Genomic DNA, 25,758 nt, shown 5'->3' on the forward strand with positions numbered 1-25,758 from the left:
TTGTATGTTTCTAAGTGGTAATGCCATTTACATTTGTTTCAAAGGTAGACACTGCTGTCCTTGCCCCCTAAGTCTACCATTATCCGGGATAAGAGGATTTCTTAAGATCATCTGGTAAACAGCCACTTACGGTTTTTGCATAAGTGATCCAGGACAGACTGGTCCAAACAATGCCAGGTGTCGACCTGGTTATTTGGGAGCAAACTGTTTGGCAAAAGAACAGAAAAGTGACAGAACAATCTTCTGTTCCAAGCATCCCGGAGAAAATTTAAATCATGCTCCTCCTAAATGATCAAACGTGATCTTGTAATGTCATTTAATCTATTAAGTAGAGTGTTTCTCCCCCTTGGTTCCTATGTTTGTACAACTTTCTTCGATGTATTGGATATAGCACCCATGTAGTCTGAAATAATGCCATGCATATGGTGAAAGCCTTCAAAAGAGCTCTGTGTGGCTCAAAAGCTTGTCTCTGTCACCAACAGAGGTTGGTCCAATAAAAGATATTACCTCACCCACCATGTCTCTCTACAGTTTAATACCTTTTTTCAGGCAACAGTAGAATTAATGCTGAAACCTAGCTTGTTCTGTACCTCCCGAAGAGTACTACTCCATACTTAAGAGATTCTGCTGTGGAGTGGAGTGGAGTGTTATCAGACATACTAGCCTTTTCTTGCTGGGCTCCATTGAACAGACTTTTAATTGAGAGGCTCTTATTCTGTACTTAGGTTGTAACTTCTGCCATGGAAAATGCTTAAGGCCTTTCGGTTTGAAAACTGGAGAAATCTTCCCATGCAGATTTTATGTACCCCGTGTCTATTTGTAATTCTTCACCTGGTTTGACAAATTTTCTTTTCTGTTGTATTTCATTATAAATGTAATCTCCCAAGAGACTTGAAGCAAGAGCATTTACAAGAGATGTTTCAGTATAGTCTTAACCATTCTTCTGGCACTCTTAAAACTACTTCTAATAGGAACTTTTAAGCTATGAAGTATTTCTTAACGGTTTTGCTATATAGTAGTTAAATTAATTTTAAATAGGGTTGAATTCAATTCTTAGTTACATTATTTTATGTAAATTACATTCTTACTATCCAGATTTGTATTTAGTAACAAACACTTTAAATTTAGTATTTAATATGATGACTTTTAAAAAATTAAATCCCTAATTAAATTACATATAAAAGAGGACCCACTATGCCTACGTTAGTGCTTTTGGCTCCTGTAGAAGGGTGGGCTCACTACTGGAACACCTCTTGGCATGGCAGGGCATGGTGCAGCAGCTCTTTTGTGGTTAGTGCCCCCTGACAATAGTCACGCCAGTCCCATCGTGGTCTGCCTCTTCTGGCAACTCACACCTCTGGTCAGGTCATGTTTTAGACCCAAACCTTCCAGGGTAACAAAGTCCAAATGATTGAAAGTCCAGCATCCTTACAAAAGGTCTTTAATCCTGACTCTGAGTCCTGTAGTCCTCACACCCTTTACTCATCATTCAGTCATCCTTATTCCCTTCTCAGTGCTTCTTGCCACCTTCCACAGTCACTGGTAGGGTAGCTCAGTCCCTCCCACTATTCTGGTTTCCAGTCCAGGAACCCTGTAACCAGCATGCAAGGTCTGCTCCGTCAGGCTCCTTGCTGCTGCCTCCCTGGACATCTTCCTGGTGTAGCCTCTTTATCAAGCATTGTCTCTCCTGCGTCTCTTAGTTCACCCTTCTTTCAGGGCCAGGACTCATAGGGCTCTCCTTGGAACCTTCCAGCAAAATCTCCAACTAAAAGTACAAAAGTAAACCCACTTTTGCCCTCTTCGGGCTTGATCTTTCATCTCTCTATATTCCTTAATGGAACACCTCCCAGTGCGCTCTCTCTCTGCAAGGTCCTAATCCTGTTATTTTATCAGGTTTTACCACTGGAACTTTCTCCACCTCAGTGGCTGCTCTGTGTTTCTCCTAGCCTCCTGCCAGACTTCTCAACTCAGGAGAGGATCCCAGGGCCATCTCTCCCCCTCAGCTTCTTCCTTGACCCTCCTAGGCTCTCAACTCTCTAGTCCCAGAGAGTGACTGGGATTAGAGTTTCTCTCCTGCGGTCTCTTTATAATCTCTTTCTAATCTGCTTTCTTTCTTTATAGTCACTGCTCAGCTCCTTCCACACCTAGGCTTCATCTTTAATCAAGCCTGGCCTATTCTCCAAATACAGGCAGGTGGCATAGTTGTGTTTATATGTGGGATATACACTGCATCAGATCCCTATGTAGGGATTACAGGCCTGGAAAAAATACCAACATTTAGAGTCACTGATATTCAGTGTAATGAGAATTGTAGTGATTGGAGTAAAGGAGGAATGGTTTTCTGCAGCTGAAAAATAATTGTATCAAAGTATGCTGGATCTCAGCAATTCTAGCTTGAAATAAAGTAAATCTTACCTAATGATCATAAGAACAAGCAACAAGACTTTTGGCCATCCAGTGAGCAGAAAAACCTATTGAGAAAGTTGGAGGAGGTGGAAACAGGCATCAGATCCACAAAACTATTTTCATGGCTTTATTAAGAAATATTAATGAGTTTGTTACTTTTAAGGGGGAGTGGATTGTTTGGTTGGACCAGTGGTTCTCAACCTTTCCAGACTACTGAAACCCTTTTCAGGAGACTGATTTGTCCTGTGCACCCCAAGTTTCACCTCATTTAAAAACTATTTGCTTACAAATCAGACATAAAAATACAAAAGTGTCACAGCATACTATTACTTAAAAATTGCTTCCTTTCTCATTTTTACCATATAATTATAAAATAAATCAATTGGAATATAAATATTGTGCTTACATTTCAGTGCGATACTTGAGCCTGTTTTTCACTTGTGAGCCTTGTCATTCTGGCAGACAGTGAAGCGACAGCAACAATTAAGTTTTTCTCCATATTGTCTGTTCTACTCTCAGGGCCAGCATTAGGGGGGTGGCAAGCTGGGCAATTGCCCAGGGTCCCATACCGTAAGTGGTCCTGCAAAACTAAGTTGTTTAGGCTTGGGCTTTAGTCCTGCACCTCAGGGCTCGGGCTTTGGCTTTCTGCCCTGGGCCCAGCAAGTCTAACACTGGCCCTGGCAACCCCCTTAAAGCGAACTTGTGATGTACTTCGTGGTTGCAGCCCGTCGTCTGAGAACTGCTGATATAGTATATAAAGCAAGTCATTGTATGAAATTTTAGTTTGTATTGTCTTCACTTGTGCTTTTTGTGTAGGCTGTTGTAAAATTAGGCAAATATCTAGATTAGTTGACATACTCCCTGGAAGACCTCTGCATGCCCCCAAGAGCCACTGGGTTGGACAGTACTTAGTAAGGGTCCTTTCCCACTGCTTTAGAATGCTTATGTAGGAGCCAGGCTACATTGATACTTTCCCACTATAAAAGGTACAATCTGGAGACACTATGTCGTCAATACAGTACGTCAGATTAATGTATAAATAGCATGGTCTGCAGTAGATCCAACAGCATGCTGAATTATCCCATAATCATTCTTGGTTACATTTACAAAAGTGGTTTTGTTTTGTTTTGTTAAATTATTATGAAGGTGTTGTTGAATTCCTTGTAGCCATTTTAGTTCAGACAAGCCACTTAAACAATATAGAAAAATGTTATCTGGGGCAATTGGCTAAAGATTCATTCTTTCACTCCCAAATTCCTGGTCTCATATGAAAAAATATTATGTCCTATGTCACAGCCCACTTCAGTCTCAACATATACTGACTGCATCCTTGCTATTTCAGTGTTCTGTTGTCATTAGCTAAACTGACAGCATTCAAACTATTTAAGAAAAATAATGCATGTCAGGATTGTAAGCAGGGATAGAGTTAAAAATTACTTATAAAATGGAATAACATTCTGTGACATAAATCATTATAAAGCTTATCTCAGCCAGACTTTAAAGAATCATTTTAGTGTATATTTACTGATCTTAGATTTAGAGTAATAATGTCAGTTACTGTTCTGCTACATTACTTTTGACACATCTACATTTGGCATTTAAAAGCTTAATTACAGCATATCACAAGTTTTAAAAATCACATTTTATATATTCTAAAATTATTTATCTTCTAAGTGTTTCTGTTGCTAAAATTGTAGCAACTGGTTAAAATACAGTAACTATTTAAATTTTAAGTAACTGGCATATAAAACAAATATTTTTCTGATTTCAGATACTTTGTCATGTAATTTTTTTAATCAGAGGAAAAATATGACTTCTATATTAATCATCCAGTGCTGTTTCCTACATCAGCCAATCTAATTTCAGACTTCTAAGGTGAAAAAATTATAAAAAATCAATAACAAATGAGATTAATTTAAATACCATGGATATTAAGCAATTGATTTTTGTACTACTAATGATTGTACCAATATGTTTAAGCAGGATAGCTCAGGCATACAAGCAATCAATATTTGCTGATTATTTGGCAGACCAGTTAGTGAAGAGATTTTTTTTTTCTTTCCAAAATTTCACTTGCCCTATGGCTACTACAAAGATTTTAATTGTAAATGCATTCTTAGCTGGATGTTGCATATTGTAGTCAGCCAACCAAACATGGTAATGTGGACATATCTTGAATTTCTGTAAAATTAGTTTCAGGTACAAATAATTTGACCCTGGCAGAGAATGAGATGAACAGTGTTTGTCTTTTGGGGGGGAGGGAAGGGGTTAAGAAGGAATCTGTAACATATGTTGTTTTTTTAATAGGAGAATACTGCCGATGTGCTATTTTGTTGTTGTTTTTAAACTATCTGCTGTTATGAAAACTAGTCCCATATTTGAGAGAGTTTCCATCAAGGCTTCTGATCAACCAGTAGCCTACTTTTTGCTATGTCAAAAAATGAGAAGTTTTCAAAATTGAACTGATAAAATATTTTTCTTGCTTTTCAAATTAGTTTTTTCTATGTCTCTCAGACAATATTCTGTGCCCTTCCAAATTATGTCCTTGTTAAGTTTAGAAGTGACTGTATTATAGAAGATCCTTGTTTTGTTTAGAAAAATGTTTCATACTAAATAGGAAGATTGTTAAAATATTTGATCCTGGATATTACACTTTGCGTAAGACAATTCTTTGAACGTATTGGTGGTATTAAAACAGGAGAAGTAGAATCTTGCTAATTCAGACTAATTGCTGGGATGTTGCTGATTATTTAACTTTGCAAATTAACTAATGAACAAACAGTTTTTTAAAAATCATATAACGTTGATTTTTAGCAAGCGTGTAGTTTAGTTTATCTGATACTTCTTAGTTGACAAGAACATGTGCATAGCAATAAAAGTAACAGTATTAGAAATACAAAAGCTCACTGCAGCACCTTGTTTTTGCATCTATGCTGGGAAGTAGGATGAGGCAGTCAGATTTTTGGTGAGAATTAGCAAGGTTTTGGATTAGCAAAGTGAAAATCAGAAAGGTAAATTCTACAAAATCAGTTGATAACATATTTGCTCCAATTTAATTTTGGTTATATAGAATATTTTCTTACCCCAAAAAAGTGTTCAATTCTGTGTAATTTCTCTTCTCTCAGTACAAAGGAAGATCACTTCAGTGTTAATATTCAGCCCCCTGTTGGAGAATTACTTTTACCTGTCACTATGTCAGAGAAGGACTTTAAGACAGAGCAAGGTGAGAAATATTATTTCAGTAACTTTGATAAATGCATTTTTGATTTCCATGTGCATGCACTACAATGCTTTTCACTTGCACATTTATACAGATGCCCAGAAATCACTTTATGTATGTAGCTATTGATGCTACTCTGTGCAGTCTCTTTCAATCTCATACTAATGGCTTGGTTTAGAAAATACCTTTAGAAGCACACAGTGTGTGCATTCCAGTGGTACTTGATAACTGATTAATATATCTTTTAAAAAAACAAACAGTCCCTCCACATACATAGTCCATAATCAACCTTTTGGCCCTGAGAGTTATGGTTTCCTAACATTACTCAGTAATGCATTTCATATTAGTGCTAATGGCAGGAATTTTAGACCCACCAGCTCAGAGAAATAATCCAAATGTGTATTAATACAATGATGTCTCCTTTTATTAGTCTTTATTCCAACACTATTGCTAGTGTAGAGTTAATGTACTTTTTCTCCCAACTACTTTGAAGTTCATTACAATCATACCCCTTTAAAACAACTCTTCGCACTATTAAAAACGAACTCTTTGGCTTCCCTTTGGTGTAGCCTTTTAAAAAGGAACCATGTTGTTGTCTACACCTCGGCGGTCAATTTTCTTAATGTAGTGCTTTTAAAGAAAGTCAGCATTTCTATAAAATCCAAGATTGTGGCTTGGCCTGGACGCAAACGCATTTGATAATTTGAATGGTTCTTACTATATGAATAATAAAAATATATAATAGCTGGTTTTACTAAATTGAACAGTTCACACAGCTAAGAATTTTGTTCAAATTTACTGCAGTACTTTTAAAGTCCAAAAGCTTGAGCTTTGGATGCATTTTCAAATTTACAATGGTATATTCTCATCCATCTCAATGAATGGGGATTTACATGCGTAAATCCTTTCCCACTGAGATGAGAATGTACCCACGGGACTCCATCTCATGGCTGTGTAAAGCTCAGAAACCCAGTATATCTATCAAGCAGTCAAGAACACCAACGAGTAATCCTATGCAATGCTATATATTATTAATAATCACTTTTGCATCTTTCTTACAGTTACTTTTATATTTTAAATGATTAAGAATGCAATCTAAGTATTACTTGTATTATTTTCTGTGAAGTTGATCACTGCCGTGAAAAGTTAGGATTGTGAATTTTTTTTCTTAACCAATTGATACTTATTTGCTGTTCTTACCCTTTGCTGGCTAAAGCCTGCCTAACTGCTTTACACCTGCTCAGCAAACCAAGGTGAGTGATTAAATGAGGCTTTGGCACATTTGTTTTAAACTGTTCCCTTCTGAAAATTGTAGCTGGGGTATACCGTAAGTAAAGAAGGTTGTCGTGCTCTCCCCCACTTTTTGGTTTGCTTGCTTGCTTGCTTGCTTGATATTTGATCATTTTCTCTGCTTTGACCGAGGGCTTTTTTTCCCCTGACTGACCATATAGAACCATGAGAACATAGAAGAAGTGCACTTTTGAGAATAGCTATAGTCCTCTGTGGAGTTGTTGCCAAAATTCCTTTTTCTTCTGCCATTTTACTTCTATGGTTGTTGATTATTTGTCTGAATAAATCTGGCAGCTGTTTGCTATGTTTAATAGAGCAGAAAGGCTACTCTGAATAAAGCTATTTGAAATTTTGTTTATATGAAGTATTTGTAAATCCATGAAGGTCTCTTGGCATTTCTGTATCGTTCTTTCTGTCTTCCTGAATTCATTCTTTGATGCAGGACTTGATGCTGGCAAATTTACCATATGTTTAAAACCCTCTTCTATAGCATCTTTTTAGTTATAGATTTCAGCTGTTTTAGAAAACTCTTGGTAATAGAGGTCTCAATTCTAAACTTTACATGTGTATTTATTTGTTACACAGATCTAGGAACAGGCTGGAGTATTTTAAGATAATTGCTATATGGGCTTGGTAAATGAAAATCCCAAATCAAAATAAGAAATGAATTTCCTCAAATTTTAGCAACACAAATCTTACTATAGTAAAATGCAGGTCAGTTTAGAAGTTAACAAATGTGTTTCCATTCCATGTTAACTTTGATTTTACTTCATTCTCCAAATAGATCCGATTTATACACCTTATTTTTTATTTTTCATGTTTTTCCTTATTTTGGTCAAAAGATTTTTCAAACCTTGTATCTTGAGATACTTTGTTTTATGTTTGCATTCAAAGTTAATAATAGGAAACGGTGGAGGGTGGAAATTAGGGGTGGCAGCAAATTTGTATGGGGAAAAATTAGGAGATACACATGGCTTTTAAGAATATTAGGTCTAAATTGCATGTGCAATCTAATAAGAATACTAAGGACGGAACATACAACATTATAGCAATAATGCAAGAAAACAATTCACTGTTTCCCATCTTCACTCAGTTACACTATGTTGCTTTTCATTGTGAGTCACATTTTGTGTATTTCCTTTTCCCCCATGGCATAAGCAGGAGGGGGACAGACAGGGTGCTGAATATTCATGCCTGTGAAGGTTTCCTGGTGGCAACACTAGAAAACGGAAAGCTGTATTTATCTATATACTATGCATCATATGCTGAGCCGTGCAACATTAGCTCACTTTGCCATCAATTCTGAACTGGAGAAACTCTTTCAGGGTGATTCATTCCCTATCCATACAGTCTTGAGCAGTCGCTTAATTAATGTTGTGATTTGGTGATTTGACCATTTGGAAGCAATGGACTAATTAATTTTGTTGTTTTAAATACTTGTTTCAATCTTAGGCTTCAGCATTCCATGCCATCTCTGCAGCACTTACTCAGACAAAACTCCACTTGGCTTCAGTGGGAATTCTGTCTGAGTAAGAACTGTAGCACAGGGGCCTCTATCCTCACATCATCTTGCCTGACTCTCTTCCTTTTGATGAAATCAGTGGCAAAGGTCCAGTTGACTTGAATGGGAATAGGATTGAGCTCAGTTTTCTCTGATAGATGACAATATATCAGATGTTTTTTGCATCAGTATAATTTTTTTCCAATTTCATTTCCTTTTATTATTCAAACAGTGTATTCTTGATTCATTGTAACACTTAATTAACCCAAATTAATTGCCTTTCTGTGCACTGACCAGAGTTTTCTTAGATTCCAATGAGTAATGCCATGTTAAAGGTGGCACATGTTTTTTATAACTGGTTATTAATTAGTATTTTACCATTAATATTTTTATTTTTAAAGTGTATACACATAGTTGTTTTAATTGGCTTCATTTTACAGTTTTTTCATAGTTGAAAATGTAATTGATAATTTTGCGAAATTTTTAACTAAGTCAAGTATACCTGGCACATTTTACTTTAGAAATACCAGGGATTAAAAAACACATTTACTTAATTTTATTAAGATTTATGGATCTAACTTGTGTTCCTAATAAGCAAGATACTAATTCTTTAAGTGGTCAGACATTTACTATTTTCTGGCCCTTAACTACCACAAGCAATCATATTTGATGCCCCTTAATTAGAGCACCTTTTTTTCTTTCCAGGTTCTTTTCCACCTCAGCAATCGAGACAATACATTTGCTTACCATGCTGCTCTCCTAAGTGTTCTTTTGCATGTAAATTAATCTTGATTCAGTTTACACTGTCATGCTGAGTGGTACAAATTGCCTATAACAATAAAACAGCATGAGTTAAAAATAAAGGGGGGTGGAAAGGCAGATTGAATGTGTGCCTTACTTGATAGGATGTTACTTTGCTTTATGCCAATACATTAGTCAACGATAATGAATCTTCTGTTCTGAAAAGCATGGTTTAGTTGATTTTTTTAATTTTACTTCAATGGAGCAGTACCTTGTCTTTTATAGAACAAGTTAGACAAACCATTAATGACAAGAGTGTTAAGGTTAAATATGAAGCAATGCATTCACTTCTCTGAGTGCTATCCATCTTTCCATTTACAGGAGCTTGACAAAAGTACTGGCTTTGTACAACATTTCCTTTAATTACATGCTGTGGGAAACAGGCTTTTAACATAAACATAGTTGCATTCATTTATTCAGCATTTGCTCTTCAATAGAGCTTAATGGAGAAGGTTTAAATCCTAAATGAGTACACACATCTCTCAGCAGTGTTATGTCAGTGCTTGTGCTCTGCTTAAAAGCAGTTTTAGATTGTGTATGTAGTTTTTAAAGCTTTTGCCTAATATTGAAGTTAAACAATCTGAAACAGAATGTACTGTTTCCAAGGTTAGATAATGCTAATGCTGATTTTTTTTATAGAAGGTAGATATTTATTTTTGCTTTTGCCATGAGTAAATTATGTTCTAAAATATCACCTGTATTACTTATTTATTGCTTTATTTTTTATTCAGAATTTCAGTTTTTGTGACAAACACTGATTCACATACTAATGTATGCCTATGTTGACTTTTCAAAATAAAATTTATTAAGCATCTGAATGGAATTTGCAGTATATTTGTGTATATATTTCTAAAAGGATAGGATTTTTGAGAATTTTAAATAGTTTTGATTACTTAATTTTATTGTGCATATAAATATTTGACATTGGTTTATTTCTTTACCGCTTCTACTTGAGGTCCTACATTTCATTGTTTTTACAAACAGTTTTAGCATCTGAATATAGCATAGATTCCTGCAGGATTTTCATATAAGGACTATGTGAAGCTCTCCAGGGGATTTTTTTCTGGATTTTAATTAACATAGATGACCTGCTAAATGCTGTTCTAAGCACTGGGTGTTGATATAAGAATTTTTTTTCTTACGTATAGCCTTCTTGAATTACATTTCTCCTTTCATTTTTATTCCATTTTTTTCTTCATATGATAGCAGGGAGGGTTGACATTTTAGCTGTATTTTGTAGTGACATATTTTAATCAAATATAGTTTATCATTACATTCTTTAAGAGACAGATACTAGCTGAGTAAACAGTGTTTCTGAGTTTTTGATCTGATAATTTTAACTTTATCTTCATGAACTAAACTGATCTGATTGACTGCAAAAGGAAAAGAAGTAAAATTTAGAGAATAATCTGCAATGAAATTACAAGGGAGTATAGTGACAGGTTTCAGAGTAGCAGCCGTGTTAGTCTGTATTCACAAAAAGAAAAGGAGTACTAGTGGCACCTTAGAGACTAACCAATTTATTTGAGCATAAGCTTTCGTGAGCTATAAAATTATTTTAAATTATTTATTATTATAAAATTATTTTAAAATCACAAGTTAATTAATTGGGCTTTTATATAAATCTACACATACTTAAATTTTTTTAAGTCAGTTTCTTGATAAATAGTTTAATTTTATATGTAATTTTCTTCTAGAAAACCCCATGAAAAATAAGGTTTATAAGTCTTCTTGCTCTTATTCAGTAACAGACCATATATCTGTTTCTGTAGATTTCCTAAAGTAGTATTAAAAAAAAAAACAAAAAAACTTCTCTTAATGTTTCAGGAATGCTGACTGGAATGAATGAGACATCTGCAACAATCACTGTTGCTCCACAGAATTCCACTCGTCTTGTGTTACTTGAGAAGGTGGTAAAGGCAGCAAACTTGGGTGTTGTTCCATCTGGTCAAGACAACATACATAGGTAAGCTAAGACTGATAAATGCAGTGAAACAAAGTGATTCGGTGTCAATGTGCGTAATCTTACATTTATAGATATAGATATGTGGAGTTCCACTTGAGAATCGTGAGAAAAATAAGAGTCCAAATTCAGAGTTCCAAAAGGCATTTTTTAAATATTTTCTCATAGGTAAGTATGATTGATTTGATTTTTGAGCTTTTCCTTCCTTTTGTGTATCTAAATTTGGTAACCATAAAAGAAGACTAATGTCAAGCTACTTTCTCCGTTCAGATCTACCAATCTGCCTACATCCTGACTTACAACAGTCCTTACTTATCCAGTTCTTGGCTTCCTCTAAAAATATCTCAGTTTGGTTCAAAATGCAGCAGCCTGTTGCTGATCAGTGGTCAGGAAGATTTTATCATCCATAACCTCATCCAAAGAGACTCCTGACCTGGCCTGCATAACAGGAGAATCTAGCTATTCTCATCCTTCCTGTCTACTTAGGCACCAAAGACCTAGATTAATTAGACTACTCAAAGCCTTTTCTAGTCTAACCTCAAATACAGAAGGGGACACCTAGAGAAAAAGGGTAACATTTTGAAAGTGCCTAAATTATTTTCGAGCCTTGCTCCCAAATGTGACTTAGGCATTTAGGAGCCTAAATCCCATTGACTTTCATTGAAAGGTCACTTTTGAAAAATTTTGGTTAAAATTTTCAAAAATCATGCAATGATGTTGGAAATGCCGAAACAAGTCTAACATGTGAATACGCTTAATTTCTAGACCTCTAAACACCAAATGTTTTCTAGAAGACCTCACTGAGATGCTATTGGACATGAATATAACATTCCCAAAATGTAATGTCTGGAAGATTTCCTTATCCACGTTGACAAGTATTTCCCAGTATGGCCCAAAACCACCTATCCATGCTTGGCTTTTCACAAGTAATCTCTGCCCTTACCCTCACAGCTAGTCAATCCCTGGAATTGATTTCTGAACTGGATGAGGATTTAGGAAATGGAAGCTATATATCTTCCTGTTCTGAATTGAACATCCTCCACCAGTTTGAGATCTGATCCCTTCCTGTTTACATGCAAGAAAAACATTTCTGTGCATTTCAGAGAAAATCACCCACTTCTGAGAGAGCCTTTCAGAATGTTAGGAACCACTCATTGCACAGAAGACTGATAATCTGATACATTCCTTCCTTTGAGTTCAGCCCATTCATATAACAGGATGTCTTGGAAGCACTGCAGGAATGTTGTATCATCTGCACTTCCCTGTGGCATTTGATATAGTCAGCCATGGAATGCTGTTTTACCTCAGACACAATGGGATTAGTGGGATAACATTGGATATGTCTACACTGAAGCTGGGAGCAAGCCTCAGGGCCTGGGTAGACAGTCATGCTAGCTTGCTAAAAAAATAGCAGTGTGGACATTGCAACTTGGGCAGCAGCTCAGGCTTTCAAGGCTGCTCAACCCCCTGTTCTGAGCTCCAAGCCACAACATCCACCTGCTATTTTTAGCACGCTAACTCAAATAAGAAGATAAATAACTGCATTAGAGAAGAACCCTCTAGATTGCTTTGTGCAACTGAGGTCATGAGAGAACCCTCAGAAATTGGTTCTTATGCAGACTTCTCATCTGCACTTCTCATCCGCACTTCTCCAAATGGGCAATAATGTAGGTTGCTCCCCATGCTCCAGGAGAATTTCTTGGCAGTTTTATTCCATTTTTTTCATGTATTTTAAGAAATTTGGAGGATTGAAGAGAATACTAGACTTTAGGGTTCTCAACAGACCATCTATGAACAAGAAATTGCACATGGAGACATGAGCCTCAATCCTCACCAGCATTCATCCAGAGAATTTCCTCATTTGACTTTCAAGAAGTGGAATTGCACTCCCCATCAGATGGAGACATTAAAGGTTCCTCGGGTTTGCTTTCATATCCTTCCACTTCCCTTACAAACCCTTGCTCTTTTAACAACACAAAAGAAGTGTTCACAAAAGTGTGGTTACAGTCATTGCAGACTTTTGTGTACTTAACCAAAAAAAAGTGGGAATGATTTATACTTCTTAAATCAGAAAACTGTGGCCGCCTTGTAATTGGCAAAGTATCATGTAATCTGGCTCAATATCGTGCACGTAAAAGGCACCTGAAGTGTCAAGCAGATTGGCTCAAAAGATGGGTCCACACAGGGAAATGGTCTTTGAACACTACACTTTCATCTGTCCCAAATACAGTAAGAGCTCATCAACCTGTAGGTAGTAGCAGACACAAGAGAGAAATCTATTGCTCAGAGATAAAAGACCCCAGGGCCAGATGTGAAGAATACACTGGTCCTGATTCACTGTTCATTTGCTTTGGTTTTATGCTTGTATAATTCCACTGAGGTCAATAGAATTGTCTATTTAAACTGATATAATGGAGTGGAAAATCAAGCCATCCCAAGACTCTCTGATAACTGTATTCCTTCCCCTTCCCCTTCTTCTTCTTCTTCTAGTCTGAGGGCTTGGCTACACTTACATTTTATAGCGCTCTAACTTGCTGGCTCAGGGGTGTGAAAAATCACCGCCCTGAGCGCAGCAAGTCAGAGCACTTTAAAGCACTAGTGTAAACAGGCACCGAACGCTCAGAGCTAATCCCCTTGTGGAGATGGATTACCAGGAGCGCTGGGAGAGCTCTCTCTCAGCGCTCGCGTGCAACCACACTCGCACTTCAAAGCGCTGCCGCGGGAGCACTCCCACAACAGCGCTTTGAAGTTTCCAGTGTAGCTGTGCCCTTAGTCTTATGTGTTTGGGGTCAGATCTTCAAGTCTGTCGTCTCCATTCCAGTCTGTCTTGAAGCAGTTCCTCAGAAACTCCGCAGCTAATCAAATCCTATTGTATGATCCATCCATCTAATTTTGAGTCTTCCTGCCCTTCACTTACCCTCCACTTGTAAGTTAAACACCCTGTTTCCTATATATTCTTCTAGTCTTTTTTTCATATGCCCAAACCATCTAAGACTGGATTCCCTCAACTTTTCTGTAATTGATACTTCCTATAATTCGTTTGTTCCAAATATGGTCCATCCTTGTAACTCCAAGCATGCATTTTAACATTTTCATTTCCACTGTATTCAAGATCTGCTCCTGTCTCTTCCTAAGGGTACGTCTTCACTACCCACCTGCTCGGTGAGTAGCGATCAATCTATCGGGGATCGATTTATTGCGTCTTCTCTAGACGCGATAAATCGATCCCCGAATCGACACCTGTACTCCACCTCGGTAGGAGGAGTAAGTGGAGTCGACAGGGGAGCCGCCACGGTTGACTTGCTGCTGTGAGGACGGCCAGGTAACTGGAACTAAGATACTTCGACTTCAGCTATTCAAATCGCGTAGCGGAAGTTGCATATCTTAATTCGAACCCCCCCCCCCCCACCCAGTGTAGCCCAGGCCTAAGTGCCCAGCATTTGGTGCCATACAAAAGTATATTACTTCTCCTCCAAGCCCTGAAACCCCTTCTGATCAAGTAGTATGTATGTTTAAAGCAAAATAGTCCAGTCTGGTATTAATTTCCTCAATCTTGTGGCCATCTGAGCTCTACTGCAAATTGATGTGGCTAGGAACTCAGTTGTGATAGAACTTCCATCTTTAGAGGATTTACTCACACAGGGCCTGATCACTGAGTGAAATGAAAAACCTGAACCTACCAGAGTGGATGCTGAACAGAGTTAGATGAGTTGAGCTAGCTATTCAGACAGTTATCACACACAGCTCTCCTTGAATCTAGCAAAGAATCCACATTCAGTGACATCAAATGATTGCATGAGGTGGCTTAGAAAAGAACAATGACTACAATGTCATCTACGTATTTTCTGTTGTGAAATTCTTTCAGGATGACCTGACCACGGGCCAACATTCTGAAAGGACACATGGCAGCAATAAGGTCAGTCCTCTGGTTTGAGATGGAAAAGGTCATTATCTGCTCAACCCAATGTAACTGGATTGCCTTGTTGGAGATCATGAAACCACAAACTTTTTATTGTTCTTAATCTGTTGTTTCATGGTCTGTTACAGCTTTTGAAACAATGAGCTCAATGTCCATCTCATTCCTAACTGTTCCAGTGGTCTTTGTAATGGTCACCTCTTCTTCCCAGACAGCATCTGAACTTAGAAGCCTTGTTAGTAGAGATTTGTTATCTCATATTCCATTACAACACTATGGCCCTAAGGACACTAGTCAACTGTGCAGCCAAACAAGTCTTCAACAGGAATCGCAATATCCTCCTCCCAGCATTTTGCCCAGATCCAAAACACAAAAATGCCACTATTGCATACTTACCTTTCTTACAACTTTAACATCTGTAGTGATAGCTGAGAGTCCTGAAGCTTAATCTTAAAAAGAAAAAACAGTATAGGAAGTCAAATTCTATTCCTGAATTTTCACCCAAATCAAAGAAGAAGGGCCCTGACTATGATGCCATTTCTACCTACATCAAAAATATATTGGGGACACATGTAATTAAGTAGGATTAGGAGCATGTTATAGCAGATGAGTATTGAAGTCCTATGTATTGGCTGAAGAAAGTGGAAGAATAGCAATCTGGTCCAATATACACATTTTCATAAAATACTAAAAAATGGAACCCTACAGTATCCACATTGATTCTTCAGTAGCCTTCCTCTGTCCTCCTGTACTTCAGTCTAATATGCTGACTGTGCTCATCCCTCCTTATCGTTTCACTGCCTGTCATGTGCCAGGTGTGGTGAATGAGCAGACTGTCTCTCAGAGGAAAGTGAGTTTTGGGTTACTATACAATTTCTGTTTTCAGAGAAGGATGATGTCTGCTGATCAATAATCTTCCCACCCCTTTAGTATGGGGACAGTTGAATTGGGGTGTATCTTTTGTGTATGTGTATTTGTGGATGTATTCAAGATCAATCTCAAGGATCTAGCTGGGAAATTGCTTCTCTGTGTGAATAGCACTTTCCAGTTTTTAGTAACTTGGGAAAAAACTCTGGCCTAAAGTTGGTATGCAAGTCCCATCAGCTAGAGGCTCAGTATATATAACTGCTCCAGCCCCTTCCAAACAATCAGTAAGAGGGGACGTGACCCACATACTGAGGATAAGCAGAGAAGAGAAATTGATGGGCATATTTGTAACTATTCCATGTTAACTCATTGGAACCCAAATCTGTGTTCCTGCTGGTTAACCAATGAGGGCTTCCTTATAAATCAAAGAATACTGAGGCAGAGCAATAGAAGACTTTCTGAAGACCCACTGTGCCCTGCTTCAGTCCAGCAGCCTCTTCTGAATCTTTGGCCTCCAGATGGTCCTGGCATGGGAGCTCAAGGGAAGTGAAAACTTCCTCTTGCAATGGCTACTATGAAGCAGTTGCTAGAATTGTTCTGCTTCCATGGCTTCTTAATTGTGGGATACAGACACCTCCTTCTACTCTTCTCAGAAGCTGCACTGAGTAACCAGGTAAGTATATTTATAATAGACATAGGATGTACATTTTGCTTCCTAATTTTCTAGTAAAGTCTAGATAAAGGATTAAGTGCCCTAGGCTAAACACTTAACTATTCCAACTGGTTCTTACTGGATTGATGAAGGACTGATACATCAGACCTTATTCTTCAGTTATAAACCTAGTGGAACATTGAAAGTGAAGTCCTACTTTCCCTATAAATTTCTGCTCTGGCCTTTTAATGGTAGGAGACCAGAGTTGTAAATAGAACATTACATCAATCCCAATGTCCATTTCAGCTTTAAAACTTTTGGAAACCTGAAAGAGTAGGGTTTTTTATACTTTTGTAATACTTGATTTATGATAGTAATAGTGACTTTCAGAAAAAGATTTTTCCAGGTTGTTAATAACCGACTAGGTTAAACCTCAGGCCTTCTACACCTCCAGCTAGTAATAAAATGCCAGAAAATGTCCTCCCTGTTGGTCAGTATTTCTTAAGTAAATATTTCTTTCCCTAACTCAAGAGAGAAGTAGAATGTTTTAGTAGAAATGTATGCTTTTTAGAAATACTCAGAGGCTATAGCTGGAAGGTGTTGCCAATTTACCTACCCAAGTGTTTATCATTCCAGTAAATTAGACTTTCTCATTGGTAATAAAAGGTCTATATATTGAAAAGTGCTGAGTGCTGATACAGTTTTCAGGTATCATCAGCATTCAAAGATTTTGATTAATAGGTATGAAATACTTTGAGTAAACATCTTTGTATAACATCAGTCCTTGAAAATCTTTTAATTCCTTAGATATGTTGTTGAATACAAGGAGCTAGAGTTTTTGTTATAGGGTTAGTTTTTTTTAATTAACTTTGCGGAAATCTGCATTTTCTTAATCTTAAAAGTGTATGTGAAAGCTATTTAGATCTTAAGTTAATCAAGATAGATTGTTCTATCCTAGCTTATTTGCTGTCCACTAGAGGACAGCACTGCTTTTGTATCTGAATGCATTAAAGTGCAGAATATGTGCCGCATTTTCTTTGAAAAAACAAACAGCGACCTCTGAGTCAATTGTTTAAACAAAAAGCATTTAACATTTGCAAAGCTAACCAAACGAGAGTTTTTTTATCTAAAAGATTTGATCATTTTTATTTGTTTACTTTGTGTAAGACAAACTGTTTTCTGTGATTAAATACCCTTTTGCAAAAGGAAATTTATAGCCTGTTTTCAAAAATGGAAAGTACATAATTCTCAAACACTTATCATGTTAAATGGTTGATTCCCTAAGAACAGAAGAATACAGAGAATAGAACAGATGCGAGAACAAAACAGGTTAACTATTGTATGTTAGTGGTGAGATGGTGGTGTATTGATCCAACTTCTTAACCAATCCAAGTTTTGCAAAGCAGACTTGGGTTCTCAGGCCTTAGATGCTGAGTAGGTTACTGAGCTGATGATAGATATTTGATGGAGGAGTTTGAAAGTGGATGTAGCACCCTCACTGACCATTACATGGAGCAGTCGTAGTAATTAGGAGATAAGTCTTACGGGCTCATTGGCACATTTGACTTTCACAGGGATACAGTGAGATTGCTGAGTAGCAGCTGAGGCCAGGCTATTGGAATCTATTTTTGACAGAAAAAATTAGCATGCTAAAAATGCTACAGTACATACCTGGTCATAGTTTATCCATAAAATAAAATGTTTTTCATTAAACCCCTAAATGTTTAATATGTTCAAATCAAATTATATTGTGATGATAGAAATAAGTATGTTGAAAATTTTAAGGAAACTTTTTAGTTCAATAAAGTTGTTTTTCAAGATAGTGTCATGCTATCTGAACAGTGAAGAAGAGATATCAACGTTATTATACAACTATTTCTATGATGTAAATGCTCTTTATCTACTTTTCTCTGCTTTTAATAATTTAATTGATGCCAGGGAAGTATTTTCTGAGATTAAAATCATTAGTTTTAAAAATAAAAAAATGATTCTCCACTCTTTTCTTGTGAATGTGTTACTATTTTCTATTTTCAATATGTTTGAGATTACAAGCTTTGGTCACCCCCGTATCAGAACCATATAGGCATATACTGTTAAATCTGTCCCCAGTATATCTTTATTCAAGTTCTAAAGTTTCTATGACAGCTAAACAGTATAAATATCCAGTATTTTACCATTTTTGAGATCCTTAGGTAATTACAAAGTCAAACTTGTATATAAATACAGTATTAACCAAAGTAAATCAAAACTTCAGAGTACTGATATTACAGAATTGTATAATTATTTATTCTTGATAACACATAGGAAAATAGTGCTTCATAGCTGTTAACTCTGGTATTTGGAAGTAGAAGACTAATTTATACCAGTATTTCTTACATACATTCATTGTGCAACTTCATTACACATTTGTCAACTTTGGACTAATTATTTTTGTACAGCTAGGGCAGGGCATTGCATCTTGTGATCGTCTTTCTTACTAATAGGATTCTGTCTGCTTCAGCAGGCAGTAATTGAAGGCTTCATGTACAGGATAGAAAAAAAAAAAAAAGTTTTAGCCTGAGTGGGCCATTGTCACTGTTTCTGATAACCAGCAGAACAGAAAGCAGGAGAAAACTGAACTTAGAATAGAACGATCAGAGACCAGGAAGACTGTCCCTGAGAAGAGAAAGTATGTCTTAGTACTGTTGAATTAACTATAGCAAATCCTTGTTTTGTTGTAAACAAACGTTGTTTGTTAATGTTCTGCTAGAAATTAACTAATTGTTTTGCATAAATATTGATTATTTAAGAGCAGGTATTGAGAGTAAATTACCGTTTTTTTGCAATGTATCTGGTAACTAAGAATTTCTGTAATTTTTTTCAGTACTTGGACCATGAATTTTAGTCATTTTTTGTTTACAGAAACAGAAAATACTTCAGTTTTTATGTACGGTGGTTACCATTAAAAAGTCAGCATTTGGCAAATGCTATCGCTCTGTAATATCTAAGATACTCAGTTTTCCCTTATATTTGAAATAGTAAAGAACTATATTTCACACATCACTGTTGACAAATGTTGATTTCAATTAAAAAATGGTGATCAAATGCTTTTTTTTTTTCTCCCCCAAAAATTGCACACACAAAATAAACTTTTGAAAAATGCAGTAAGTTTAAACTGACACTCTTAAGATTAATGGACAGGCTTATTTGCCTTACCTTTTCTTTTTCTTTTTGTTTAACCTGCTGAGAAAGATTTGTTTTTTGCACATGTATAACATCCTCCTCTGCCTTCCAAAGTGCTTTTTGTAAATGGAAAAAAAAAAAAATACCCATAGCCCAGTATATGTGACTAATGCTATAACTGACACACCACCAGTATGCGTATGCCATAGGGAGAAATATTCGGACAGGAAAACTTTCATTTTCAAGTTTCCAATCTGGTTGATACAGACAGTGGGGTGAGCGATAAATTAAAAAAGAAAAATAACTAGATGATGATGTGGAAATCATCTTAAATATACTGTTTAACTATATAAAACAATTCAATTATCACAGATATCGTGGTTTTGTAACTACTGGTAAAAGTTGTTTTTTTCTTTTTTAATGGCAAACATGGTACTTGTACTCATTTACTCTTCATATTTTTCCAGGTCTATTGGTGTGCTACCCTCTATCACAGCAGGCCCATTCTAATAACTGTAACATTCCACACCTCGTGTTGTCCCACTGAAGGTCTTTTCTGCCTCTACAAACGACTACCATTTTCAATTTAAACTTTATAGATACAACAGTGTAGTTTTCCAAGGATTATTTTGAAGCCACGCTGAAGTCTCATGTCATAATAAATGGAATAGCTTCCTGCATTTATGTTAGTGTACTCTGGTTGAAAAAATAGGGATAAAAACTGACATTGTGAGATGAAAAAATGATCCATAACTTCCTATAAAGAGTAAACGTACTTTACATAAGTGATTTATTTTCATTACTGAATGATATTGAATGGTTTTCTCATATCTAAAAATCTAGTTGATCAGATCACAATTTTGTTAAAATCCTAGTGGATTGACTATCTTAAGTGTAAAACATCTGATAAGACTTCTTCTCTTTATCCTAATAATCAGATGGTCCTCAAATAATCCTACTGTAACAACCACTACTTTAAAATATCTGAATAATTGACACAAGTGGTCATACTGATGATCTTGTATCTAAACATCAGCTACCTTATCATTTCAGAACTGAGTTTAACTTTAGAAAGGTACATACCTTTTGAATATGTTTTTACTATAGCTAATTTTTGCAATTTAATGATCTTGTGGATTTTAGGGAACAGACTTTGCTTTCCGCAGCCCCAAACAGTTTTACAGTTTAACTAGCTCTTTCTTTAACAGTGAAATAAGTCAAATGATTTTCCATTAGATGTCTGCTTTCAATAAGTGTTTCCAAATCAGTGTCCAATAGAACAGACATTTAGTAAATATTGTAATTGCATACACACTAATAGTTTAATAGTGAAATAGTGAAATAACACATATGTAGTTTCTGCAACAAATACACAGACTCATGATTTTATTAGAGAATTTTTATTCATAATGCTTATCCCCTACCTAGCGTTTTAAATGGCACGTATAAAACTGTCTGAACAAGACTGACCTCTGTTGAGGCTTTGGGCTCCATTTGCTTTATCATAACATTGACTTTATATCACTTTCAGTTTTTAATTGAAAAGGGGTAAAAAGAGCCTTGGGGCTATGAAACACTGCAGGAACTCCAGCTACAGAGCTTTTTATGTGTACATTCAGACATAATCTGCTTCTGTGTAGTCCCAAGACACAAGTGTTAAGTAAATAAAGAGACTAATAAGACTATTGTTTACTTAATTATCACCCTGTCAAAATCAGCATGAGAAATACCGAAATTTACATTGTGAAGCAAATAGTCAAGATGACAGACAAAACTAAGTAGTTAATTTTTAAGGTGGTAGTTTTGTAGTTAGGAAAAAGCAAGCTTTTCCTATTGGAGGAAGACCGGGTTAGAATGCATCTATAACCTGGACAAAAGAACTATACTGACCTGTGATAGGAAACTTTTGAGCAATGACTTGTGTCCTAAAGTAGAAAATGTGATATGAGATTTTGAGGTGCTTAAATATAATTTTTTTAAAAATTACATGTCATTTAAAGAGAATCTGCTTCCTTCTTAAGTAGCTAATATTTTAATTAAGTCTGGAGTGAAGTTTTTTGAGTATCTCCTGATAAACTCCCTCTTTTATGTTGATGCTAATTAAAGAGCTCCCTAAGGACTTCAGTAGGCGCTTTGCAAGGCCTACGCTAATTGTTAGACATGAGACACTCACCAGTTGGTTTGCTCTTGAATAGCTGACAGCGTGCTGTCAGCACAGCAGTTTTATTTTTATGTATTGTGAGCTGTTGTCAGGGCTAACTGGGTCCTATTGTGGCTGAAGTTGTTGCGCAAATTGAGGCAGATGGCTCTGATTCAGACACGTGTCATTCAGAAAGGGGAGAGGGGATTGGCCCTGCAAAGTGGGGTCACAGTAGGTCACAGACCTGCTCTACACTTGTTAGTGTTTTCAAAAGCCCATGTGCAGCAACTTTGTTGTTCTCAAATATAACACACACACACACACACACACACACACACACACAAGTGTGGTACACTCCTTGTGGAAAATGGAAGACTCGGCTGTTGCCATCCTTTTCCTTCCTGTCTCTGGGGCCTGGCTGTGCATGCAGAATGAATTAACAGGATTGACAGAAGTTCATTGTGTCTAAAATGGCTTTTCAGTCAATTGCAGTGCTTAAAAGGCTAGTTTTGCTTTTAATTCCATGTAATTAGTGGGTTCTTTATGTCTTGGAATTTAATAATGGAGCATTAGATCTCACCCTTTTTTTTTTTTTAACAGTATTTAGTCAATAGAAAAGTGTCAAATGTTCTGGAGATAAAAAATTAAGGGGAGACGATCTGGTGTTTCAGAAAGATTTGTTTGTTACATAACATCATTTCATATCATATTGGGTATTATGTTTGAGTAATTTAAGTTGAATTAATTCATCACTTGGCATGCATAGAAAACATTTTCAAAAGGCTACATTTTAACAATTTAGAAAATGCATAACATCATCAGCATCGTTTTAGTATTGGATTTAGTTATTTTGGTATAAAATACTGAAGATTATCCTTTAACTATGAATACAGTTGGTATTAAGTTACTTGTGCACAATGGAATACTTTCTTTCAATTGAAGTACTGTGTGTTAATACACAAAACTAGAATCTAAACAATAATTTTCCTTTAAAGGGACTTCCTTGTCCATAATACAAAACAAAAAATCATGCACTAAATCTTTGTGTCCATATTAGATAATAAAATCTAAATAAAGCTATTTGTGCAGCACTGCACAAATTCTTTTTCTCAGGAATTTGTAGGAGGATTTAGGGGTTGTCCCCTGTCCTGAATTAAATGGAAAAAGTTTTGAAATTTAAACTAATTTAACTTTAGAAAGAATATATGACCAACTTTTGGCTTTATATGAACGCCTTCATGGTGTGTTTGTTTTTTCCTTCAGGTTTGCAGCTAAAACTGTGCACAGTGGGTCACTGATGCTAGTCACAGTGGAGCTGAAGGAAGGCTCTACAGCACAGCTCATCATAAACACTGAGAAACCGGTGATTGGTTCTGTTCTACTGCGGGAGCTGAAGCCTGTCCTGTCCCAGGGGTAACCTGCTTACATCTGGACTTCAGAATCTGGCACACAACAAAAGTGCCTGGCATCCACTACTGCTGCCTTTCATTTATAATAATAGCCCTTCCATCTGGCAGTGGGAGAAGAATACACTCTTGACATTCTTGTCTCCTGCTTTAGAATGCTAGTGTGTATCTATCATGTATGCAAGGTTTTTTTTCCTGCTTGCTAACTAAAGAACATATATTTTACTGTCATTTAGCTACACTCTTAAAAGTATTTCCCAGTTGTTCTGTCCTGGTACTTCCCCTCTCTTTCCTCCCACTCCCCCCTCCACTTTTTCCTGATGTAAAAGATAACTATTTGATAATAAAGTTTGGGGGAAATCAGCTTGCCTGAGAAGTGAACTAAAATGGAAAAGAGAGACTCCAGCAGAATCTACAAGGTACACAGTATAGGATGGATTTATTGTATGAGACGTGTAAAAGGACAATAGACTTACTGGAGAATGTCACTGTCCAATGAAGCTGCTTGTAAGCTTGAACTCATACATGTTGTTATAAACAGTCGTTTCCAGCTACTGCCATATTGTCAAATATTTCTAAATGTTAAGATTCCAGTAAAGTACTGTTATGAATGGACTCTTTTCTCTTTTGTTTTATAGGGAACTGACTCTCTGCATCACTAGGGATACATAAATCTTACCCATTTGAAGTAAATATCATGTGAGGGTTGCATAATGCCTGAATTTTTTAGCAGAGGAGTCTACAGGGGATTGGGCAGGGAGAAATTCATCCCCCTCATCTACTTTCAGCAAGGAGGAGTGCTGTGCAGCCCTCACCCCACTGTACCCACCAATCTGCTGCCTATGGGCTGGAATATAGTGTTTTAGCACCTTCGTGTTCTTGTTACTTGAGACACTAGGTCACTATAATTGTGGACCAATTATCCAGCTTATCCCTAAAGAGGCTTTCAACCGCAGTTTATATGGGTCCACTGCAAAGAAGATTTCCAGGATACACAGAGGGTCTGCAGGCAATTCTGCACAGTAGCACTTAAGCGGGACTTAATTTGTAATGTGGGCCTTGTGCTAGCTTTCTACAGAGGTGAATTTCATTCACAGAGACTGCTTTGCTTTGCTATATACTGTAAATTATTTTAAAATTACAAATGGACACCTCACCTAAACGGGACCAAAATGTAGCTCCAAAAACATGCAAATTTTATTAGCAGTTTTCAGAAGTATTATATTAGCCTCTTTCACAATATTAGACTTGATAAATGCATTATTTAGTTTGCAGTAGCACCCAAAATGCACACAGTGCTTTTCAAATAAGGGACCAACAGTCTATGCTATTACCCAACTTTTTTTTAATCTAGGTGTATATTATGTTCTTTGAGTGATTGCACAATATCCATTCCACTTCAGGTGTGTGCCCAGTGCACTGCTGTCGGAGATTTTTCCCTCAGTGGTACCCATCGGGACAGTGCACGCACTGCCTGCTGCCTTGCACTGCTGTGCAGTAGTATAAAGGGCAGAGCTACCCCCAACGCCCGCCCCCAGTTGTTTCTTACCACCCATGACAGTTGTTGGAGCCTGTTGTCTTGCCTTCGCATGTTTTTCTCCCCTTTATCTATTTTTTGTACATCGTTGGTGTCCATTTAACCTTAATTTTAGTGTTAGATAGTTTTTAGTATTAAGTTCCCTTTTAGTGTGCTTATGCACTTCAGTTTTCTTTGTGGGGTTTCATTACTGGTATTGGGGCTGTGATGCTGTCTGGAGTGACTCACAACCATACCTCAGGGAAGACTGTCAAAAACAGGGCACACAACCCAAACTGGTGGTGAGTTCTATAATTAGATTTCACCAAGCCAGTGACAGATCTGATCTTCTGGATCACTGTTACAGTCTTAACAAGGAGTCACGGACAGATCCCTTAGACTCTCCGGTCTATCTTGCCATCCAGACAAACAGGACTTAGTGATAAGTGGTCACCTACACCAAAAATCACACCACATTCAGGTTGCTTCCAGTTCCAAGAGACCAATCATTTACTTCAGATCAGTTGGGTACCCTAGATCCTATACCACATGCAACACCTGTAGCCAATCCTGTAATAAACTACCTAAAGGCTTATTAACGAGAAAAAGAGATAATTAGAGGTTAAAACAAAGAAACACCAATGAGTTACCGTCTAAATCCTAAGAGTGACAGAACTGTAGTGATGTGTCTACTCAAAGTGTCTTTCAGGGCAGATACAGGAGGGATCTCTGGCTTTAGTTTAGAGTCTCTGGCCCTTCAAAGTTCAAACAGCCAAAGAGATGCAGTGTCTTCTTGTCAGGGATTTTTATTCCCTTCTCCCAGAGTTCAAGATGATGGGATGAGTTCACGTGCACATCTCTTCTTCACAGGTGGGGGTGGGTGGGAAGCAATCAACCGTCTTTTGTCCTCTGATGTTC

General features: G+C 36.8%; 1 protein-coding gene across 3 annotated transcripts in view; it reads left to right on the top strand.

Moving 5' to 3' along the window:
- AP3B1 (adaptor related protein complex 3 subunit beta 1) overlaps window positions 1-23,939 on the top strand; it is a 339,716-nt gene extending 315,777 nt beyond the window's left edge. For 2 of the 3 annotated variants that reach the window (XM_077816999.1, XM_077816998.1), the window contains 3 exons: window positions 5,532-5,629; window positions 11,046-11,184; window positions 23,182-23,939. In XM_077816999.1, coding sequence (XP_077673125.1) covers window positions 5,532-5,629; window positions 11,046-11,184; window positions 23,182-23,335 — 391 coding nt within the window. In that variant the 3' untranslated portion in view covers window positions 23,336-23,939. The remainder of the gene's footprint in view (window positions 1-5,531; window positions 5,630-11,045; window positions 11,185-23,181) is intronic. The other variant, XR_013346132.1, reaches the window with a different exon arrangement.
- The last annotated feature ends 1,819 nt before the right edge of the window (window positions 23,940-25,758 follow it).

Source organism: Eretmochelys imbricata, chromosome 5 (genome assembly GCF_965152235.1).
Source record: "Eretmochelys imbricata isolate rEreImb1 chromosome 5, rEreImb1.hap1, whole genome shotgun sequence".
Taxonomy (NCBI): Eukaryota; Metazoa; Chordata; order Testudines; family Cheloniidae; genus Eretmochelys; species Eretmochelys imbricata.